At 42.3% G+C, this 22,827-nt stretch overlaps 1 protein-coding gene across 1 annotated transcript; it reads left to right on the top strand.

Moving 5' to 3' along the window:
• The first annotated feature begins 4,932 nt into the window (after nucleotides 1–4,932).
• Nucleotides 4,933–21,601, top strand: GRV2 (DNAJ heat shock N-terminal domain-containing protein). The gene is made up of 22 exons (XM_048678390.2): nucleotides 4,933–5,752; nucleotides 6,708–6,941; nucleotides 7,027–7,114; nucleotides 8,027–8,235; nucleotides 8,485–8,586; nucleotides 8,669–8,731; nucleotides 9,741–11,936; nucleotides 12,226–12,588; nucleotides 12,688–12,828; nucleotides 13,279–13,671; nucleotides 13,778–14,269; nucleotides 14,874–15,097; nucleotides 15,193–15,537; nucleotides 15,744–16,038; nucleotides 16,963–17,409; nucleotides 17,492–17,837; nucleotides 18,211–18,554; nucleotides 18,637–19,107; nucleotides 19,496–19,620; nucleotides 20,275–20,398; nucleotides 20,864–20,932; nucleotides 21,065–21,601. The coding sequence occupies exons 1-22, from the start codon at nucleotides 5,315–5,317 to the stop codon at nucleotides 21,287–21,289; spliced, it is 7,734 nt and encodes a 2,577-aa protein (XP_048534347.1). The 5' UTR covers nucleotides 4,933–5,314; the 3' UTR covers nucleotides 21,290–21,601.
• Nucleotides 21,602–22,827: the final 1,226 nt, after the last annotated feature.

Genomic DNA, 22,827 nt, shown 5'->3' with positions numbered 1-22,827 from the left:
CATATCTACTATATGATTCACGCTCGACCTTTCGGTCTCCGTGTTCCGAGGCCATATCTGCATATGCTAGGCTCGTCAAGTTTAACCTGAGTATTCTGCGTGTGCAAAAACTGGCTTGCACCTGTTGTAGATGGACGTAGAGCTTATCACACCCGATCATCACGTGGTGTCTGGGCACGGCGAACTTTGGCAATGGTGCATACTCAGGGAGAACACTTCTTGATAATTTAGTGAGAGATCATCTTATAATGCTACCGTCAATCAAAGCAAGATAAGATGCATAAAAGATAAACATCACATGCAATCAATATAAGTGATATGATATGGCCATCATCATCTTGTGCCTGTGATCTCCATCTCCGAAGCACCTGTTGGGGAACGTAGTAATTTCAAAAAATTTCCTACGCACACGCAAGATCATGTGATGCATAGCAACAAGGGGGGAGTGTGATCTGCATACCTAGTAGATCGACAACGGAAGCGTTTGGTTGATGTAGTCGTACGTCTTCACGATCCAACCGATCAAGCACCGAAACTACGGCACCTCCGAGTTCGAGCACACGTTCAGCCCGATGACGATCCCCGGACTCTGATCCAGCAAAGTGTCGGGGAAGAGTTCCGTCAGCACGACGGCGTGGTGACGATCTTGATGCATTATAGCAGCAGGGCTTCGCCTAAACTCCGCTACAGTATTATCGAGGACTATGGTGGCTGGGGGCGCCGCACACGGCTAAGGAACAGATCACGTGGATCAACTTGTGTCTTTGGGGTGCCCCTTTCCTCAGTATATAAAGGATGGAGGAGGAGGAGGCCGGCCAAGGTTGGTGCGGCCAGGATGTGGAGTCCTACTAGGACTCCAAGTCCTAGTAGGAGTCCACCAAGAGGGGAGGAAGGGAGAAGGAAGTGGAGGAGAAGGAGAGGTGGCCGGGCCCCTTTTCCCTAGTCCAATTCGGACTAGAGGGGAGGGGGGGCGCAGCAGCCCCTTGGCCCTTTCTCCTCTTCCCACTAAAGCCCATCAAGGCCCATTGCTTCTCCCGTAACTACCCGGTACTCCGAAAAATACCCGAATCACTCGGAACCTTTCTGATGTCCGTATATAGTCGTCCAATATATCAATCTTTACGTCTCGACCATTTTGAGACTCCTCGTCATGTCCCCGATCTCATCCGGGACTCCGAACTCCTTCGGTACATCAAAACTCATAAACTCATAATATAACTGTCATCGAAACCTTAAGCGTGCGGACCCTACGGGTTCGAGAACAATGTAGACATGAACGAGACATGTCTCCAGTCAATAACCAATAGCGGGACCTCGATGCCCATATTGGCTCCTACATATTCTACGAAGATCTTTATCGGTCAGACCGCATAACAACATACATCGTTCCCTTTGTCATCGGTATGTTACTTGCCCGAGATTCGATCGTCGGTATTCCAATACCTAGTTCAATCTCGTTGCCGGCAAGTATCTTTACTCGTTCTGTAATACATCATCCCACAACTAACTCATTTAGTTGCAATGCTTGCAAGGCTTAAGTGATGTGCATTACCGAGAGGGCCTAGAGATACCTCTCCGACAATCAGAGTGACAAAACCTAATCTCGAAATGCGCCAACCCAACATGTACCTTTGGAGACACCTGTAGTACTCCTTTATAATCACCCAGTTACGTTGTGACGTTTGGTAGTACCCAAAGTGTTCCTCCGGTAAACGGGAGTTGCATAATCTCATAGTTATAGGAACATGTATAAGTCATGAAGAAAGCAATAGCAACATATAAACGATCGGGTGCTAAGCTAATGGAATGGGTCATGTCAATCAGATCATTCTCTTAATGATGTGATCCCGTTAATCAAATAACAACTCATTGTTCATGGTTAGGAAACATAACCATCTTTGATTAACGAGCTAGTCAAGTAGAGGCATACTAGTGACACTTTGTTTGTCTATGTATTCACACATGTATTATGTTTCCGGTTAATACAATTCTAGCATGAATAATAAACATTTATCATGATTATAAGGAAATAAATAATAACTTTATTATTGCCTCTAGGGCAGATTTCCTTCAGTCTCCCACTTGCACTAGAGTCAATAATCTAGTTCACATCGCCATGTGATTTAACAGCAATAGTTCACATCACCATGTGATTAACACCCATAGTTCACATCGATATGTGATAAATACCCAAAGGGTTTACTAGAGTCAATAATCTAGTTCACATCGCTATGTGATTAACACCCAAAGAGTACTAAGGTGTGATCATGTTTTGCTTGTGAGATAATTTTAGTCAACGGGTCTGTCACATTCAGATCCGTAAGTATTTTGCGAATTTCTATGGCAACAATGCTCTGCACGGAGCTACTCTAGCTTATTGCTCCCACTTTCAATATGTATCTAGATCGAGACTTAGAGTCATCCAGATCTGTGTCAAAACTTGCATCGACGTAACTTTTTACGACGAACCTTTTTGTCACCTCCATAATTGAGAAATATTTCCTTATTCCACTAAGGATAATTTTGACCGCTGTCCAGTGATCTACTCTTAGATTACTATTGTACTCCCTTTCTTAACACAGTGTAGGGTATACAATAGATCTGGTACACGGCATGGCATACTTTATAGAACCTATGGCTGAGGCATAGGGAATGACTTTCATTCTATTTCTATCTTCTGCCGTGGTCGGGCTTTGAGTCTTACTCAATTTCACACCTTGCAACACAGGCAAGAACTCTTTCTTTGACTGTTCCATTTTGAACTACTTCAAAATCTTGTCAAGGTATGTACTCATTGAAAAAACTTATCAAGCGTCTTGATCTATCTCTATAGATCTTGATGCTCAATATGTAAGCAGCTTTACCGAGGTCTTTCTTTGAAAAAATCCTTTCAAACACTCCTTTATGCTTTGTAGAATAATTCTACATTATTTCCGATCTACAATATGTCATACACATATACTTATCAGAAATGATGTAGTGCTCCCACTCACTTTCTTGTAAATACAGGCTTCACCGCAAGTCTGTATAAAACTTATATGCTTTGATCAACTTATCAAAGCGTATATTCCAACTCCGAGATGCTTGCACCAGTCCATAGATGGATCGCTGGAGCTTGCATATTTTGTTAGCACCTTTAGGATTGACAAAACCTTCTGGTTGTATCATATACAACTCTTCTTTAATAAATCTATTAAGGAATGCAGTTTTGTTTATCCATTTGCCAGGTTTCATAAAATGCGGCAATTGCTAACATGATTCGGACAGACTTAAGTATAGATACGAGTGAGAAAATCTCATCGTAGTCAACACCTTGAACTTGTCGAAAACCTTTTGCGACAATTCTAGCTTTGTAGATAGTAATACTACTATCAGCGTCCGTCTTCCTCTTGAAGATCCATTTATTTTCTATGGCTTGCCGATCATCGGGCAAATCCATCAAAGTCCATACTTTGTTCTCATACATGGATCATATCTCAGATTTCATGGCCTCAAACCATTTCGTGGAATCTGGGCTCATCATCGCTTCCTCATAGTTCGCAAGTTCGTCATGGTCTAGTAACATGACTTCCAGAACAGGTTTACCGTACCACTCTGGTGCGGATCTCACTCTGGTTTACCTACGAGATTTGGTAGTAACTTGATCTGAAGTTACATGATCATCATCATTAGCTTCCTCACTAATTGGTGTAGTAGTCACAGGAACAGATTTTTGTGATGAACTACTTTCCAATAAGGGAGCAGGTACAGTTACCTCATCAAGTTCTACTTTCCTCCCACTCACTTCTTTCGAGAGAAACTCCTTCTCTAGAAAAACTCCGAATTTAGCAACAAAAGTCTTGCCTTCGGATTTGTGATAGAAGGTGTACCCAACAGTCTCCTTTGGGTATCCTATGAAGACATATTTCTCCGATTTGGGTTTGAGCTTATTAGGATAAAACCTTTTCATATCACAACCCCAAACTTTAAGAAACGACAACTTTGGTTTCTTGCCAAACCACAATTCAGATTGTGTCGTCTCAACGGACTTAGATGGTGCCCTATTTAACGTGAATGCATCTGTCTCTAATGCATAACCCCAAAACGATAGTGGTAGATCGGTAAGAGACATCATAGATCGCACCATATCTAATAAAGTACGGTTATGACATTCGGACACACCATTATGCTGTGGTGTTCCAGGTGGCGTGAGTAGTGAAACTATTTCACATTGTTTTTAACTGAAAGCCAAACTCGTAACTCAAATACTCTTCTCTACGATCAGATCGTAGAAACTTTATTTTCTTGTTACGATGATTTTTCACTTCACTCTGAAGTTCTTTGAACTTTTCAAATGTTTCAGACTTATGTTTCATCAAGTAGATATACTCATATCTGCTCAAATCATCTATGCAGATCAGAAAATAATGATCAATTATAAGAAATTTCAGTCAATTATAAGAAATTTTATTTCTGCACAAAAAACAACGGCACGGTAGTTCTGCTGAAAACAACGTTAGTCCGGATTAGTTCCATTCAAATCATATGACTCTACACGTGCTTATCAATTTTCCTCTGAATTACATATTCAAGAACCATAACAGTCATAACATGGAATATAAACACTTAATTATAAACTCAAAAATAAACAATACAATTATTATTGCCTCCAGGTATATTTTCATAACAACCTCAGGTGGATTTTCTTTGATGAGTCATCTACATTAAAACTTATAATACCATGCATTTGGAACCATCAATTTGTATGTCATGATGAACTTTCACAACTGATGAATTCCTTTTATTTTCTACTCTATCTACTACTAGGGGCGGGAGTGATTTCATAGAAATTGATTGTTTCTAAGAAGAGAAGAAAAATAATTTGATTTGATTTTATGACAAGTTGACGATGATGGAGTGAACCTGTCCTCGCGGGGCTGAGTCGAGCCAGCTCCACTTCCCTGCCACGATACGATACCACGACGATTTCACCACAGCCGTGGAAAAACGGAGATCGGAAGGTGGTACAGCTTCGCTCAACAAAAGCACAAAACTAATACACAAAAGCCAAAATCAAATCAACGAAATCGATCGGACGCCGACGAGAAGACAGCGAAATTCTCAATCTCCGACCACCCTACCGGTCTCCGGCGATCGGCGTACCCGCGGGCCACCCTGGACAGGATCGCCGGGTGGGGGGATCTCGTCGCCCAGATCGGCCGCGCTGGGGGCGAATCACTCCCGCCACTCTCCGGCGGCACCGCGCTCCCCCTTCTTCCAGCTCCCGCTCCCCTGGCGGAACCCTAATGCCCGCCGCCGAAGCCTCCTAGAGAACATGGACTTCGCCAGCCGCCACACCGCCTCGGCCCCGTCGGCCAACGCCGGGGCCGACGCCTCCTCCTCCGCCGTCACCGAGGAGCCCGAGTACCTCGCCAGGTACTTCGTCGTCAAGCACTCGTGGCGGGGGAGGTACCGCCGGATCCTCTGCATCGCCGCCTCGGGCGTCGTCACGCTCGACCCGACCACGCTCGCCGTCACCAACTCCTACGACTTCGCCGCAGACTTCGACCGCGCGGCGCCCGACCCCAACGCCGCCGCCGAATTCTCGCTCAGCGTCCGCTCTGACGGCAAGGGCAAGTTCAAGGCCATGCGCTTCTCCTCGCCGCTCCGCGCCGGGATCCTCACCGAGCTCCACCGCCTGCGCCCCGTGCACCCGGTCGTGGAGTTCCCCGTCCTCCACCTCCGCCGCCGCACCCAAGAGTGGGCACCCTTTGTAAGTTCTCCGCCCTTGCCCCATCGCGCCTTTCTTATCTTCTCGCCCGAGCACTATCCAGCCGTGCTACTATTCTGAATAATACAAGGTTGGAATATAACATCTCCACGGTCATCAGTCGATGCTTTCATGCCCAATCCAACTTAGTTTTGGGGTATATGGTACTGATAACTGCATTTCTGGAACTTCATATTTAAAGGGCTGCATCAGTTATAACTAGCCAAAGAATTGTCCAATTAGCCAAATGAGGTGGAATTGAGAAGAGGGTGATCTTATATGCCTGTACTGAAGTCAAATAGTTAGCTAGCTGTTGCTAATCCCGGCGGCAAAATCCTTGCTGATTCTCATATTGTCATGTGGTCATTTTTTTTGGCATGGGGCTTAGTTTACAAAGCTACAAATTGAAGGGATGTAAAAAATAAATGATCTTCGGATCGTGCCATAATTCCATCTTTTTGGTGCCGAACTTAGTTTACAAAGCTACTAATTGAAGGGGAATTAAAAATAGTGTAGCATACTTGTATAATTCTCCCTCCGTATCAAGATATAAGACATTTTTGTAGGCTAGTTTAGCCTACAAAAACGTCTTATATTTTGGTACAGAGGTAGTAGTATTTTTTCACGCAATTGGTTTTAATCTCTCTATTTATGGACAAAATTAACAAATGAACACCAATTTTCAAACCGTGCTACAATAAATGGCTGAAAACTAAGTCACTCAGTTTTCAAATTGTGCCGCAAGACCGCAATGCTAGTACCAAGCATTTAAGTAGTTAATAATAAATGAACATTACTGCACTGGGTTGATGAATAGTTAGACGGGCAGCTGATTGTAGAGTACCTCTACTGTAATTTACTTACACCATGCTGTTTGAGATGAATCTACTGTTTTAAATCATCAGCTGTTTAACATCTGATGATATCTTGGTTACTGGCATTGAAAAACATTATGTAGAAAATTAAGGTCACTTCGTTGGGAATTGAGCTCCTTGAAGTACACTCTGGTAATCTACGCTGGTGCTTGGACTTTAGAGATATGGATTCTCCTGCTATCTTGCTCTTGGGGGATAATTATGGGAGGAGGAGCGCTGAAGGCGGAGGATTTGTGCTATGCCCCCTTTATGGAAGGAAGTCGAAAGCATTTATGGCTGCATCAGGCAGTACAAACACTCTGATTATATCATCTTTGGTATGCTTTTTTGTATTCTTCTTTGTTAGTTGTTTCATTGCCTGTTACAAGTTGATGTAGCATTCTAATGCCAGTTATCTTTCAGACAAAAACTGCCAAGTCAGCAATTGGATTATCACTCTCCGTTGACAATTCACAGTCAATGACAGCTGCTGACTTCATAGCAAGGAGAGGTGAATATTGTATATCTGGTGATGATGAATTTTACTTGTGCTGCCGTTTTGTTGGGGATATTGAGTAGATTTTTAGGTGACTATTGTTTATGATGATGAGGGAAGGGGAGCCTTTGGCGCAGTGGTAAAGCTGCTGCCTTGTGACCATTTTTAAGCTTCACGCACTAGCCAACGCAACCAAAAGTCCGAACTGATGGAAAGGGCTAGTGCAATCCACATATGCTGTAACACTCCCTCTCACGTGTGACGGGGAAGACAAGTCAACACGTGCAACCGAAAGAGAGCGATGGCGCGCAAAACTCACATGACTCAAGAGGCCTCTACGTGGACACAAAGGGGGGCCATAAGCAATTTTTAATAAATTGCGAAAGTCAGGACTTGAACTCAAGACCTTAGCTCCGATACCATGTTAAGCTTCATGCATTAGCCAACGCAACCAAAAGTCCGAACTGATGGAAAGGGCCAGTGCAATCCACATATACTGTAACAACCATGAGGTCACGGGTTCAAGTCCTGGAAACCGCCTCTTACAGAAATGTAGGGAAAGGCTGTGTACAATAGACCCAAAGTGGTCGGACCCTTCCCCGGACCCTGCGCAAGCGGGAGCTACATGCACCGGGCTGCCCTTTTATTGTTTATGATGATGAGGCTGCACATATTAATGCATATATACAGTTTTCAATACATTTTTTCAGTATACAGCTTCAATATCAATATAAAACAAACAGACTCAGCGAAATAGCACCAAGTTTCAGATTGGTACATAAAATTCACATCTATCTCATGTATTAGTTTCAAGTTTATCTACAATGTCATCAAATCTACATCTGCCTCATGCAACAAAGGAGTAAAACTTGAACTGATGTTCTCTGTGTTCCCTGTGGCTATCATCTCACTTGATTTTCATTTTAGCTAATGAGGCAGTTGGAGCTGCTGAAACTCGGCATGGAGAATGGTCAGTAATAAGATTACGTCCTGCTGCACATGGCACTGCCTGTATTGAGAGCTTGAGTTTGGGTGTTGGACCACGGGGAGGACTTGGAGAACAGGGTGATTCTGTTTCTCGGCAGCTCGTTCTTACAAACACATCACTTGTGGAAAGGCGCCCTGAGAATTATGAGGTAGCCATTTTTTATTTTTTATTTTTGTATAAATCATTCACACTGAAACTTTTGATAGCATATGCACATGCTGCAAGTATGCTGCCATTCGCAAATCAGCTTTCAATAAATGGTAGTCTTGAGTACAAGGTCTAAGGGCACTTACACCAATTGTGGATATGTTTCTGTTAGATTGCTTGTTCCTTCTTTCTGCTATGACTTTGGTATGGTAGGTTTCTTACTTGGTTGCACTGTATCTTATCTTTCCAGGCTACTATCGTCCGGCCTCTATCAGCAGTAAGTGCCCTTGTGCGATTTGCAGAAGAGCCGCAGATGTTTGCATTCGAATTCAATGATGGTTGCCCGATTCATGTAAGTAGTATGCAATATAATATAATAGTCTCTAAGCCCAATGCCAGGAACGCCTTCTAATTGTCTTCTGTTTCTCACTCAGGTATATGCAAGTACGTCCCGTGATAATTTAATTGCAACAGTTGTTGATGTTTTACAAACCCAGGTATCACTTCTTTGATCTTTCTCGACTTTGCACCACTTGAAGTTAACAGAGTTGATATAATGTTTCGTGGAGGTGGAAAATTGTACTAGTTCTACCCTGATATATTCCAATACTCAGATTTACGGTCCTTCTTAGCAAGCTTGAAGTGACTTGTACTTTTAGCTCATCTAAGTCAATACTTAATGAAAATAAAGACATACATCCTGGTTAGAATTTAGTTTGCGGTTCCAAGTCACTATCTGAAGGGGAGCCTTGGTGCAGTGCTAAAGCTGTTGCCTTGTGACCATGTGGTCACAGGTTCAAGTCCTGGGAACAGCCTCTTGCAGAAATGCAGGGAAAGGCTGCGTACAAAAGACCCAAAGTGGTAGGACCCTTCCCCGGACCCTGCGCAAGCGGGAGCTACATGCACTGGGCTGCCCTTTTTTTTTCCAAGTCATTATCTCTAGTCGTGCCTGATTAGCTGTATGAAGACATTGAAGAGTACAGTTTCTTCGTGTGTACGTGTTACATATTCACAATATACAGCTTAGCAATTACTGAGTGCAAACACCAAAGTGCTTTCTAGGCACTAGAAGTGCAGTGAAACAAAACACATGGATATGTACCACACCTGGCCCCATTACATATACACTTAATCTCACTAGCACAGTGTAAGTTACTAAGTTCACATGTCGTGTATAGTTACTGATCACCTAATGTGGTGGTGTTACATGAAAGAAATCACTCCGATGACTGCATAACTACTTGGTCTACATTAAAGCAATTCAACTGTCATGTAGCTCTGTTCTGTACTAAATTGATTTATCTTTTTCTCGTGCCCATGACATGAGTTTCTTCTACAGTTATACTCCTCTAGCATAGATCACTACCACATGCTTAGAATGCATAGTACAATTCAGCCTTCCTTTCTTATCAGTTGATGTTCGTCTTGCATGTGTTTGTCTACTATGCTCACCTTGATCTCTGCGGCCAAGCATTCTCTTTATTTTAATCTCCTTGTTGCTTGCAGAGGCAATGTGCAATTCCAGTGCTGCCAAGGTTGACTATGCCTGGTCATCGTATAGATCCACCTTGTGGGGTTGCCCATCTTCAGATACCTCATAATGCTACTGTTGATATGGAAGCTGCTAACATGTACGTAAAACATTTAGCTGTGGTCGCGAAAGAGGCTGTAGCTTCATCTGACACTGTTCCGGGAGCAAAAATCAGATTATGGCGTAGAATAAGGGAGTTTAATGCATGTATACCATATACCGGAGTGCCCATCAATATTGAAGTGCCTGAGGTGGTCCTAATGGCTTTAATTAGTCTTCTTCCAGCCACCCCGCAAAATCTTCCTGCTGATGCTCCACCTCTTCCGCCTCCATCACCAAAAGCAGCAGCGACAATAATGGGGTTCGTTGCATGCTTACGGAGGCTACTTACATCAAGAAGTGTGTCATCACATGTGATGGCATTTCCTGTTGCTGTTGGGAGAATAATGGGTTTGCTTAGGAATGGCTCAGAGGGAGTGGCAGCTGAGGCTGCTGGGCTTGTGGCTATGCTAATTGGTGGTGGTCCTGGTGATACATCGATGTTGATGGATACGAGGGGAGAATCCCATGCTACCTACATGCATGCAAAGTCTGTACTGTTTGCACAACCGATCTATGTTCCAGTCCTTGTTAGCAGATTAAAGCCATTATCAGTTTCACCATTACTTTCTCTGTCTGTTGTGGAAATCCTTGAAGCTATGCTTTGTGATCCCCATGGTGAAACAACCCAACATGCTACATTTGTTGAGTTACTACGCCAAGTTGCTGGTTTGCGCCGTCGGTTGTTTGCCTTATTTGCGCACCCTGCTGAAAGTGTAAGAGAGACCATTTCAGTTATTATGCGTACAATTGCTGAGGAAGATGCAATAGCAGCAGAGTCTATGCGTGATGCTGCCTTGAAGGATGGTGCGCTTCTGAGGCATTTGTTAAATGCTTTCTTCTTCCCTGCCGGCGAGCGGCGTGATGTTAGTCGGCAGCTTGTTGCTCTGTGGGCTGATTCTTATCAACCTGCGCTGGATCTGCTGTCCAGAATACTTCCTCCTGGACTTGTTGCTTATCTTCATACGAGGTCAGATGAAGATTCTCAGAACCAGTATGACGAAGTACCGCTAAGCAGAAGGCAGAAGCGGATACTTCAGCAGAGGAGGGCTCTTGGTGGTAAGAACATGGAAACACCAGAACAAGGAATGCCCCCCAATAGTGTTGATGATGGAGATTTCTTCAGGCACACCAGTGTGGGTCCTTATGGAGGAGCAGATGTCAATCAGAGGCATGTCGGCCAGTACTCAACCGCCCACACCCCTTCTCCTGCTACGAGTATTGACCCTTCTCATGCAGTTCCACATGGTGCTGTACCTCAGTCTGTTTCTGAAAATCATCAACTTGGAACACCACAGCTGGATTCACACACTTATTCAGTGGACCCCACTGCTAATGGTGACCTTATTGAGTCCTCACATTCAGATTTCTCAGTACCTGCACAGATTGTGGTGGAAAACACTCCTGTGGGATCTGGCAGGCTACTATGTAATTGGTTTGGATTTTGGAGAGCATTTGGTCTAGATCACAATAGAGCAGATTTGATATGGAATGAACGCACAAGGCAAGAATTAAGGGAAGCATTGCAAACTGAAGTTCATAACCTTGATGTTGAGAAAGAAAGAACCGATGATATTGACCCTGGAAGTTCGGTAAGTGAGGATGATGGTGGTTGTGACACCTTACCGCGAATTTCATGGAACTATGCTGAATTTTTTGTCAGCTACCCTAGCTTGTCTAAAGAAGTCTGTGTTGGGCAATATTACTTACGGTTGCTGCTTGAAAGTGGAAGTAATTACCGAGCACAGGATTTTCCACTACGTGACCCTGTTGCTTTTTTTAGAGCTCTGTACCATCGTTTCTTGTGTGATGCGGATGTTGGTCTAACTGTGGATGGTGCAGTTCCTGATGAACTGGGTTCATCTGATGATTGGTGTGACATGGGAAGGTTGGATGGGTTTGGTGGGGGTGGAGGTTCCTCAGTAAGAGAGCTTTGTTCAAGGGCAATGGCTATAGTTTATGAGCAACATTACAAAGTTATTGGGCCTTTTGATGGCACAGCACATATTACAGTTCTCTTAGACAGAACAGATGATAGGGCTTTAAGACACCGATTGCTACTTCTGTTAAAGGTTTGTTGTGCTACACCATGACCCCCCCTTGTTTTTCTTTCCCATCTTATCATCTGGTAAGATTACATAAGATGCACTAGATATGAAAACATCAATGAGCTTTATTCACATGGAGTTTTCCTGGCCACATCAGTATCATCCATAATACCTTTAGATACCCGTAGAACAGCGAATGTGGGCAATAATTTTATACAATCTTATCAAGATCAATTATCAATAGGTTATTTGCTGATGTGGCGCGTCTTTTCCATGCTGATAAATTTCACTTTGGTTTCCCCTCTTTTTGTAGGCCTTCATGAATGACCTTTCAAATGTTGAAGCGTGTGTTCTTGTTGGAGGCTGTGTTTTGGCTGTTGATTTGTTAACTGTTGCTCATGAAGCATCTGAGCGGACAGCTATTCCTCTACAGTCTAATCTCATTGCATCAACCGCATTTATGGAGCCTTCAAAAGAGTGGATGTATATTGACAACGATGGTACAAAAGTTGGTCCACTTGAAAAGGATGCTATTAGAAGGCTGTGGTCAAAGAAGTCAATTGATTGGACAACAAAATGTTGGGCCTCCAGTATGTCTGACTGGAAAAGATTACGTGACATTCGAGAGCTGCGTTGGGCACTTTCTGTTAGAACACCTGTTCTGACTTCTACTCAGGTATTCAGTCTGCAGCTTTATGATCATGTGCACTCACGCGGCCCACATGCAATTTTTCTGTACTGTCGTTGATTCATGAAAATGTATTTCTGTACGCAGATTGCGGATGCTGCCTTGTCTATATTGCATAGTATGGCATCTGCACATTCTGATCTTGATGATGCGGGAGAGATAGTGACCCCAACTCCTAGGGTGAAACGTATATTGTCAAGTCCAAGATGCCTTCCTCATGTTGCTCAGGTGTTTTTTAGCCTCAAGTTTGCTTTGTTTTCTATCATCAGTGGATACTATGTAGCTATCCTGTTTATACTATTGATCATACAGGTGCATGATATGGGAATTTATTCCCATAAAATACCACTAACATACTCCTTAATCCGCAACTAGGATACAGATAGGAACATGTTTGATAAACATAATCTAAACAGCAAAGTGTGCAGATGAAGTAACAATCCCAGAACGTGCCAGCAGACTATAAATCCCTAGTTAACCTGTTAGCGTAGTTATCACCGTTACTGATCTAGCCTTTGTTTTTATGATAAGCTGTTGTTGTACCAGTAAACCTCATGCTTATATTGTGATAAATTGGTTTAACTCTTCAGTTATTCTGTTGACTTATTTTTCATTACTTCTGGAATCATTTTATCAATCAAACACTGATGAAACAAAACATTTTGAAATTATATATAGGCCATGCTTACTGGGGAACCAAGCATTGTTGAAGTATCTGCCTCTTTGCTTAAGGCTATTGTCACAAGAAACCCCAAAGCTATGATTCGATTATATAGTACTGGTGCCTTTTACTTTGCATTGGCATACCCTGGTTCAAACCTTCTATCAATCGCACAACTTTTTTCGGCCACGCATACTCATCAAGCCTTTCATGGCGGTGAAGAGGCTGCAGTATCTTCATCATTGCCTTTGGCAAAGCGCAGTGTACTAGGTGGACTGCTCCCAGAATCACTGCTGTATGTCTTAGAACGTAGTGGTCCTTCTGCTTTTGCTGCCGCAATGGTGTCTGATTCTGACACACCAGAGATTATATGGACCCACAAAATGAGGGCAGAACATCTTATTCGTCAGGTATTTTGCCTGTGTAGCCTTCATTGCTATTTTTTAAGACATTTGCTTTGAAATTTCTGGATTTTAATCTTTCAAATACTTTTTTGCGTTCTACTTGTTTTCTTAGGTCCTGCAGCATCTCGGTGATTTTTCTCAGAAATTGGCTCAACATTGCCATTCATTGTATGATTATGCTCCTATGCCACCTGTGACCTACCCGAATCTGAAAGATGAGATGTGGTGCCATCGTTACTACCTTCGGAACCTATGTGATGAAATCAGGTTTCCTAACTGGCCCATCGTTGAACACGTAGAGTTTTTGCAGTCACTACTGGCAATGTGGCGTGAAGAGTTAACTCGCCGTCCAATGGATTTGTCTGAAGAAGAAGCCTGCAAGATACTGGAGATTACTCTTGATGATCTTGTAATTGGCGAGAAGGGTAGTAGCAAAAAGTCATCCGAGTTAAATCTGGCCAGTTTGGCAAAAAATATTGAAAACATCGACGAAGAGAAGCTTAAGCGCCAATACCGGAAGCTGGCAATAAAATACCATCCAGACAAGAACCCTGAGGGAAGAGAAAAGTTTGTTGCTGTGCAAAAGGCTTACGAGCGATTGCAGGTATTCCATTGTTTCTATGACTGTTGACACCATGCCACCTTTGGTATGCTTGATTTCTTATAGTTAAATTAATTAATTAAATTGGAGGCACCATAAATAAAATGATAGACGGGTTAGTTATATGGAGTTATAACTGGATCATTTTTAGTATAGAGTAATTTTTCGAGGAGGATTGCTAGCAACATAAAACGAGTGTAATAAATCTCAGGTTATCCTTTCTAAGGAAGTAGGTGTTTCTTTTTTTCTTAGCTTTAAGTTTTCTCCTGCGGAAGATCTCTAAATCTAAATTATAATTGTGTATGGAAAAGCATTTGCTTGTTGAATTTGATTAAGCTGTTCTCCATGTTTTGCCTTCTCTTTTTGTTTCTTATTCTTATTTGGTCCGTCCTTTTCTTTTATTGGGGTAACTGTATGAGCAGATTTCTTCTGTGCACTTCACAAATCATTTTCCACCTCGTAACATTCGCCCTACAAATTGGAGTAAGGCAAAAGGGAACATGTGAATAAACATTGAGTACTGTTAAGATTATTCCCACAGTGTTTGACTATTGACATTGAGTCCTTTTAAAGATATTTACTGTGAATGCAATATCTATGTATGCAGGCAAGTATGCAAGGATTGCAGGGACCACAGCTCTGGAGGCTGATACTCTTACTTAAGGCACAGTGTATCTTGTACAAGAGATATGGACATGTCTTGGAACCATTCAAATATGCTGGCTATCCTATGTTGCTAAATGCAGTTACTGTAGACAAGGATGATAGCAATTTCCTTTCATCTGATAGAGCCCCTCTTTTGATAGCCGCTTCAGAGCTGATTTGGCTGACGTAAGCTAAAAGAAACTTAGTTTAGCTATGTTTATATATTTTTTCAGAAACTGTTTATTTTCATTGCCTCTCATGTTCTTCTCATCTGCTGCCAGATGTTCATCATCTTCACTAAATGGAGAAGAGCTTATACGAGACAGCGGTATCCCGTTGTTGGCAACACTGCTTTCACGTTGCATGTGCATCGTTCAGCCCACAACTCCGGCACACGAACCAGCGGCAAAAATAGTCACCAATATAATGCACACATTTTCAGCGCTCAGCTTGTTTGAGTCAGGAAGAGTTGAGATTCTTAAGTTTGCTGGCCTTGTTGAGGATATTGTGCACTGTACAGAACTTGAATTTGTTCCATCGGCTGTGGATGCTGCTCTGCAGACAGCTGCTAATGTTTCAGTTTCATCTGAACTGCAAAATGCTCTGCTTGCCGCTGGCTTTTTATGGTACTGTCCTGCCATCTTTTTGCTATTGCTATTATAATATGATGATTCCCTCCTCTCTCTAAAAGAAAAGAAGCTATAGTAACATGGAGTTAGTACTGAACGAATTCTGTACATATCATACTTGACTGAATCAAATTGACATATACATTAGCAAAAAAGTAGGTAATGTGAAGCCATAGCAGTGACATATTCAAATGTTTTTGCAGGTTTGTCTTGCCCTTACTGTTTCAATACGATTCGACAGCAGAAGAGAATGAGACAAATGAATCACATGGTGTTGGGGCAAGGGTGCAGATTGCCAAAAATCTTCATGCAGTACATGCAGCTCAGGCTTTGTCAAAGCTTTGTGGTCTTGGTGGTGACGGAACATCAAGCCCATCTAACCTTCCTGCTTTCAATACATTAAGAGCACTTCTTACTCCCAAGCTTGCTGACATGCTGAGAAACCGGCCACCCAAAGATCTATTATCAAATCTGAATTCAAACTTGGAGTCACCAGAGGTAATAGGTTCTCTGTTCAATTGTATATTAGGCAATTTGCTAAGCTTACTACTTTACTATTATTATTACTGGCACATAATCCATGCACATGTGGGTACACCTCACTGGACTTAGTGAATTCCATGACAGTGGCTCTAGCTTCAAAGATGTAGCAAGAGCAGTTTCATAGTCTTACTTAGTCTCTAGTCCCGACTTGATATTAATTAGCTATGGAAGTGATGTTCTCTATGGGTATAAACAGACGCACACTCTGAGTAGTGATGTTGTTGTTTATTTAATCAACCACGCAATTGCTTCATAGGGAGCAATTATAAACTACTTCCTCCGTTCAAAAATGTAAGATGCATTAGATATTTCAACATGGACTACATACGGACTGAAATGAGTGACCAAACCCACTAAAACGTGTATATACATATCCGATTCAGAAAAAAGTTAGAATATTTAATATTTGTGAACGGAGGGAGTATTTCACTACTTATGTACTATGTCAGTTCGCAAATGGACGACTTCCTTGAGTGTATGCTGTTAAACTTCTCTACATTTAACTTGTAATATTTTTTAGATTAGTTAAGTAAAAACAATATTGTTATAAATGTCATGAAAATTATTTCCATAATATGACAATTTGGTAGTTTGTACTAAAATATTCGTATGGAAAGTAGTGGCCAAAATTGCATCTTGGAGACTGTATGAAAGGTAATCTAGTTACAAATGGAAGGAGTAACTTTCGAAAAATCTACTACAGTTTGGTTCTATATATATCTGATGATGGCTTCACTAGTTTACACATTGCTTTAAGTGAGCAATTGCAAGCTGCTTTTCATGAACACGTTTGAGAGATTATTACACGACAATCTACTACTGTTTAGTTGTATGTGTGGACTTGATTTTTATAGCTTAAGAATTTTTTCTTGTTTGTAGATCATATGGAATTCTTCAACCAGAGGAGAGCTCCTCAAGTTTGTAGATCAGCAGCGAACTAGCCAAGGTCCTGATGGTTCGTATGATTTGACAGAATCACAGTCTTTCAACTATGAAGCTTTGTCAAAAGAATTGAATGTTGGTGATGTTTACTTGAGAGTTTACAACAATCAACCAGATTATGAAATAAGTGATCAGGAAGGATTTTGCATTGCTCTTCTTAAGTTTATAGCAGGTCTAGTGCAAAAGTGGAGTTCCATAAATTCGGAGGAAAATATGACGCACGAACATGATTCGGTTATCGATACATCTACTGAAAATGGTGGAGCCAGTGATTCAACTAATGAAGGAAAAGAGGATAATTCATTTGAAAAAGGCAGTAAATATGAAACTGGTGGAGATTGTGAAGTTATTACAAACCTCAGAAGTGGGTTAACATCGCTTCAGGTACTCTTTTGGAACAGGTTTCTCAAGTTTTCTGTGTATGCTGCTCATTTTCTGACTTTTTTTTTCATTCTTTTTGCTACAGAATCTTCTGACAAGTAATCCAGGCTTGGCTGCTGTTTTTGCTTCCAAGGAACGATTGACACCTCTATTTGAATGCCTTGCGCTGCCTGTTCCTCCTGAAAGCAATATCCCACAAATTTGTTTAAGTGTTCTTTCTCTCTTGACAAAGCATGCTCCTTGTTTGGAGGCCATGGTCGCAGAAAGGACGAGTCTCATTTTGCTATTTCAGATACTACACTGCAATCCTTCTTGTAGGGATGGGGCGCTTGCTGTCCTCTATTCTTTGGCCAGCACGCCAGAGTTGGCCTGGGCTGCTGCCAAGCATGGTGGTGTAGTGTACATTCTCGAACTTATGTTACCCCTTCAAGGTGACAATCTCTATTTTGGCATTTTTTGCTACATTTAGATATTTATATGAGGCTATGGTGTTGTTGCTATTTCAGAAACTAATGTGTAGTTTACACGTTTCACATTCTTCATGCTCTTGCTGTTTTGTTGGCACCAGATGTTATTTGATGAGCAATAGTATGTTTAATTAATTGATTTTTTTTAAATGTAGTGTGAACTTCTCACCAGTATCTTGCACTGATCCACCACCTTTAAGTTTCCTATATGTGTTTATGAAACTTTGTTCTATTTTTAACTTCTTACCGTTCACATTGGTTTTTTCATGTTTAACTACCACTAGTTTAGAGATCTAATTATGCACAACATATTACTCACTTAGTTTATATCATGTAGAGGAAATCCCTATGCAGCAAAGAGCTGCAGCTGCATCCTTATTGGGCAAACTTGCTGGGCAGCCGATGCATGGTCCCAGGGTGGCCATCACGCTTGCTAGATTCTTGCCCGATGGTTTGGTTTCTGCAATTAGAGATGGACCTGGTGAAGCTGTTGTTTCATCTCTTGAACAGACAACAGAAACTCCTGAACTTGTATGGACACCTGCAATGGCAGCTTCTCTTTCTGCGCAGCTGTCTACCATGGCGGCAGACCTTTACCAAGAGCAGATGAAAGGACGTCTTGTTGATTGGGATGTGCCGGAACAAGCCTCTGGCCAACATGTAATGAAGGATGAACCACAGGTATAGTGCTTGTTCTAGAATTATTCTGGTATCTGCATTTCATAACATTGGCTTAGGTATTATCATGCTGTGCAAATTTCAGGTTGGTGGAATATATGTGAGACTTTTCCTAAAGGATCCCAAGTTTCCACTGAGAAACCCTAAAAGATTCCTTGAAGGGCTCCTAGATCAGTATGTTTCTTCAGTTGCTGCTACCCACTATGAAGCAAATGCTGTTGATCCAGAACTTCCTTTGCTGCTTTCTGCCGCACTTGTTTCTTTGTTGCGTGTTCATCCGGCACTTGCAGACCATGTTGGTTACCTAGGTTATGTTCCAAAGCTGGTTGCAGCTATGGCTTATGAGGGAAGAAGGGAGACTATGGCATCTGGACAGGACACAAGTAGAGTGCAAGCAGAACCTATTGAGCACGATAACTCTGATGGTGTCCCTGAGACCACTGTGCAGACTCCACAAGAGAGGGTTCGCCTTAGTTGTTTGCGAGTACTACATCAGCTGGCGTCTAGCACCACTTGTGCTGAAGCTATGGCGGCAACAAGTGCAGGAACTCCTCAGGTATTAAATTATAATGAACTTATTTGTGTTTGTTATGACTCTTGAGGGGAACATTGCATATTGATCTTTTTTGCTGATACAGCAGCATGGCCACTAATGTAATTTGACTTCATCTGAAAACGTTTGGTGACAAAGCTTGATAATACTAAGTTCAGTGTGAACCTTGGTGTTTAAAGAAATTATGACTGAAAATTCCTTTTCTGGCGTCGCTTCAACAATAACTATTTATCTCTTAAATTTACAAGATGTTTGCCTTTATAGTTTGAATTCTGTAGAACTTATGGGGGGAGAAGCCAGAAGAGGAAATCCAATATGATTGGCGTAGCACATCTTTTCATAAATGGCATCTAAGGGCCCATCGTGATCTATTTCTTGAACTACCTTGCAGGTTGTTGCACTGCTTATGAAAGCAATTGGATGGCAAGGTGGAAGTATACTGGCATTAGAGACACTAAAGCGTGTTGTTGGCGCTGGTAATCGAGCTAGAGACGCGCTTGTTGCACAGGGGTTAAAGTAAGCTGCTCCAGTTTAGCTATAGGTCTTTAAATATAGAATAGAACATTCCATTTCCCAAATACTCCCTCCGTAAAGAAATATAAGAGCGTTTAGATCACTACGCTCTTATATTTCTTTACGGGGGAGTATCATTTAATTTCGTAAATTTGAAGTGGCCTTCAACAATCACTATTCAATGCTTTGGTGCTATATATTGTTAGAGGGCAGACTTGCGTGAATATGCAACTTTAAAGGATGCACCTGGTAATTTATGAAACATTTGCATTTAGTGGGTTCCATTTATGTTGAAAACCTTTCTGATCAAAACTTGTTCAATATAGCTATTTTTTTCTGATTGGAAAATTAGGTATTCTGCAGCATCTCAGCATCTGCCTTTACCCCATTCTTTTGACATTTTACAGAACTAAAACATATTAACTTGTATTGTTTTTCTTCTGGTTAGACTTTGGAATACACCTTTTGTCTAAATAACCATCATTTGCAATATATTGATACTTTTTTTGAATGAAAAGGAATCCTAACCAGGACCAACCACTACCAGTGTCTACTTGCTTCATCTTGTTAGTCACTGCAGCGGTAGAGCTACTGTTTTTCAGTGAAAACAGCTCAATAACTATTTTTTTACTCTGTATTTACTACGAACCAAAATAGGGTTGGTCTTGTTGATGTGCTCCTTGGCATTCTTGACTGGCGAGCTGGTGGAAGGCAGGGACTCTGTAACCAAATGAAGTGGAATGAATCAGAGGCTTCAATTGGGCGTGTACTAGCAGTGGAGGTAAGCATCATATTCTGGGTAGCATTTTAGCTAAATCTTGCTATTGCACTGAGCAGTTAGATGCAATCAAAAGAGAATTGGTTTGATCATAGACAGTCTCTAGGGAGCTGATGTCCAAAGTGCATCTTCCATTTTGCTTGTTTTGTGTACTGGGTGGTATGAGTGTAAGATTGCCCTGAAATATTTGACCTGAAAATAAATCAAGTGTTTGCCCAAAGAATTGGCTGAACTACATTTCGTGTCGTCAAGTCTTCAGAGCATTAGTCTCCTGACTATTGAGTAGTTAAAGCATGATATAAGAGGGTGCAATCCTTGGATCCTGTCAAGGCCTCGTTGTGGTATTTATGCATTTTAGGTTTGAGTCGTTTGAAAATTCAATTTCTTAATACTTGAATAGCCTCTACGGCTTGTGTTTTGTTGATAATATTTGATGTACTTGTTTTTTGTTTTGTTTTATCTAAACAGGTACTTCATGCTTTTGCAACGGAAGGCGCTCACTGTGCTAAAGTTCGAGAAATCCTTAATTCTTCTGATGTGAGTCTATAGAACTCTACAGTTCATATTAGCTTATGAAATTGCAGGAGTAGATCATTGATGAAGCAACTCACTCGGCAGTAAACAAGAACTCTAGTTAGTTAATTAAGATCTTTTTTCTGTCTTTCGCAGGTATGGAGCGCTTACAAAGACCAGAAACATGACCTGTTCCTTCCATCCAACGCACAAACTTCTGCTGCCGGAGTTGCAGGGCTTATTGAGAGCTCATCTTCAAGGCTCACCTATGCCCTCACGGCGGCGCCCTCGCCTCAACCCGCCCTGGTCCGTCTACCATCGTCATCTCCTCCTCCACCGACTGGTCCTGTAAATCCTGCCAGCGGGCGGCGGCATTCGTAGCGCACAAGTTGAAAAACACGCTGATCTCAGCTTCTTGACGATGGCGTGAACATTTTGGAGTTGGTTAGCTCTTCAGAGCGACTGCAGGTGGATTGCAAGTACATAGCATGTACAGTTTTTTCTGTTACAGAGGTCGGGTGTCGTGTGCGTTTCTTGTACATGTAAAAGCACTCCTTTTTGTGAGTTTCACCTGTCCATAGAAAATATCCGGGATGGAAATGATTGCATCAATTCGTTTCGGCTTGATGCCATGCCAATACATTGTCCTTTTCACATAAGAGGAATGAGTTGCATGGTATTTCTTTCGCCTCACATTTTGATGTTTGCCCAGTCTATTTGTCACTTGATTCTCAGATGCTTGCCTGCTCACTTGCTCTGGGCGAAGCTCAATTTGTCATCCGTGGCTTGCATATCTACTGATCAGATGGATTTCATGGGGCGTGCGGCTCACCACCTAGCCTCTCCACACCAATGGTACGTTGTCTTTCCTGCGTGCGCTGTCACGCTTTGGCACGCTCAGAATGATTCAACAACAAGCGCTGGTCTGCTGCCTACATCAGTACATATGCGCCTGAAATGCTCAGGCTTTGGAGCAACAGAACACAGCGCAAGGTGGAGGATAGGGACTCTGTTGGCTTGGGCACATAAGTTGGAGTGTTGCATAAGTTGTTCCTCTTGCCCCTGCCTTCCTTTCTTTCTCTGTAGGCTGCTTGTGGCCCTTTGCACCACGGTGCACATCACAAGCCTCATGTAATTGACCACTGGTCTTCAGTCTTTGCCTGTTTTGAATATATAAGGTAGAAGGATCTACCTTTCATTTCAATTTTTTTTAATCGCCCCGACTGATCGACTGGTTTCGTCAGCCTCCTCTCTCTCTCGCCGCGTGGCTATGTGGCTCTCGTGCGAGTCGCCTCTCTCTATCTTTCTCTACCCCGTCTCTTCTTCCCGTATCTTGCCCCATTCCCGTCCTTCCCCTCCACCTACACCGCCGCATCGCACAACCACTGTGTCGCTTCTTCATCGCTTTGCCTCCGGATGGCATGGATGTCCACTGCTGCGACGCGTGTCTTTATTGCAATCAGCGTGATGGCAAATTTGGAGCGGCATGGCCGCACAACAGTGATGTGACACGTCGGTGTTTGCTAAGAGGTCGTGCAACGGCAACCAAACGATTCCCGCCACCAATTGTTGCAAGGTTGGGCATCAATGTTGTAGACGATGGTTGCTACATGTGACGAACGGACATTGTAGGCGGACGTTGTAGGTAGGTGATGGAGTTAAATCTGACAGATCTCGAGAAGGGGGTGATCTTGGCTAGATGGTAATAGGATGAAAAGAGACACAATATTTACCATGGTTAGGGACCTCTCAAAGAAGTGAACCACGTTCTGTTTGTATTGTATTAATTGTGGATGGGATATAAAGTACAGGTTGATCTACCTCGAGATCTTATGTGAATGAATCTAGGTCTAGGGTCCTAAACCCCTTGGCTCATATAGACATAAGGGGTACCTAGGGTTGCACCTAGGTCGGTAACA

The sequence above is a fragment of the Triticum urartu genome, chromosome 1A (assembly GCF_056163025.1).
Source record: "Triticum urartu cultivar PI428250 chromosome 1A, HENAU_Tu73, whole genome shotgun sequence".
Classification (NCBI taxonomy): Eukaryota; Viridiplantae; Streptophyta; class Magnoliopsida; order Poales; family Poaceae; genus Triticum; species Triticum urartu.
Note: the sequence above shows the minus strand (reverse complement) of the source record. Positions and strands in the feature narration are given on the sequence as shown.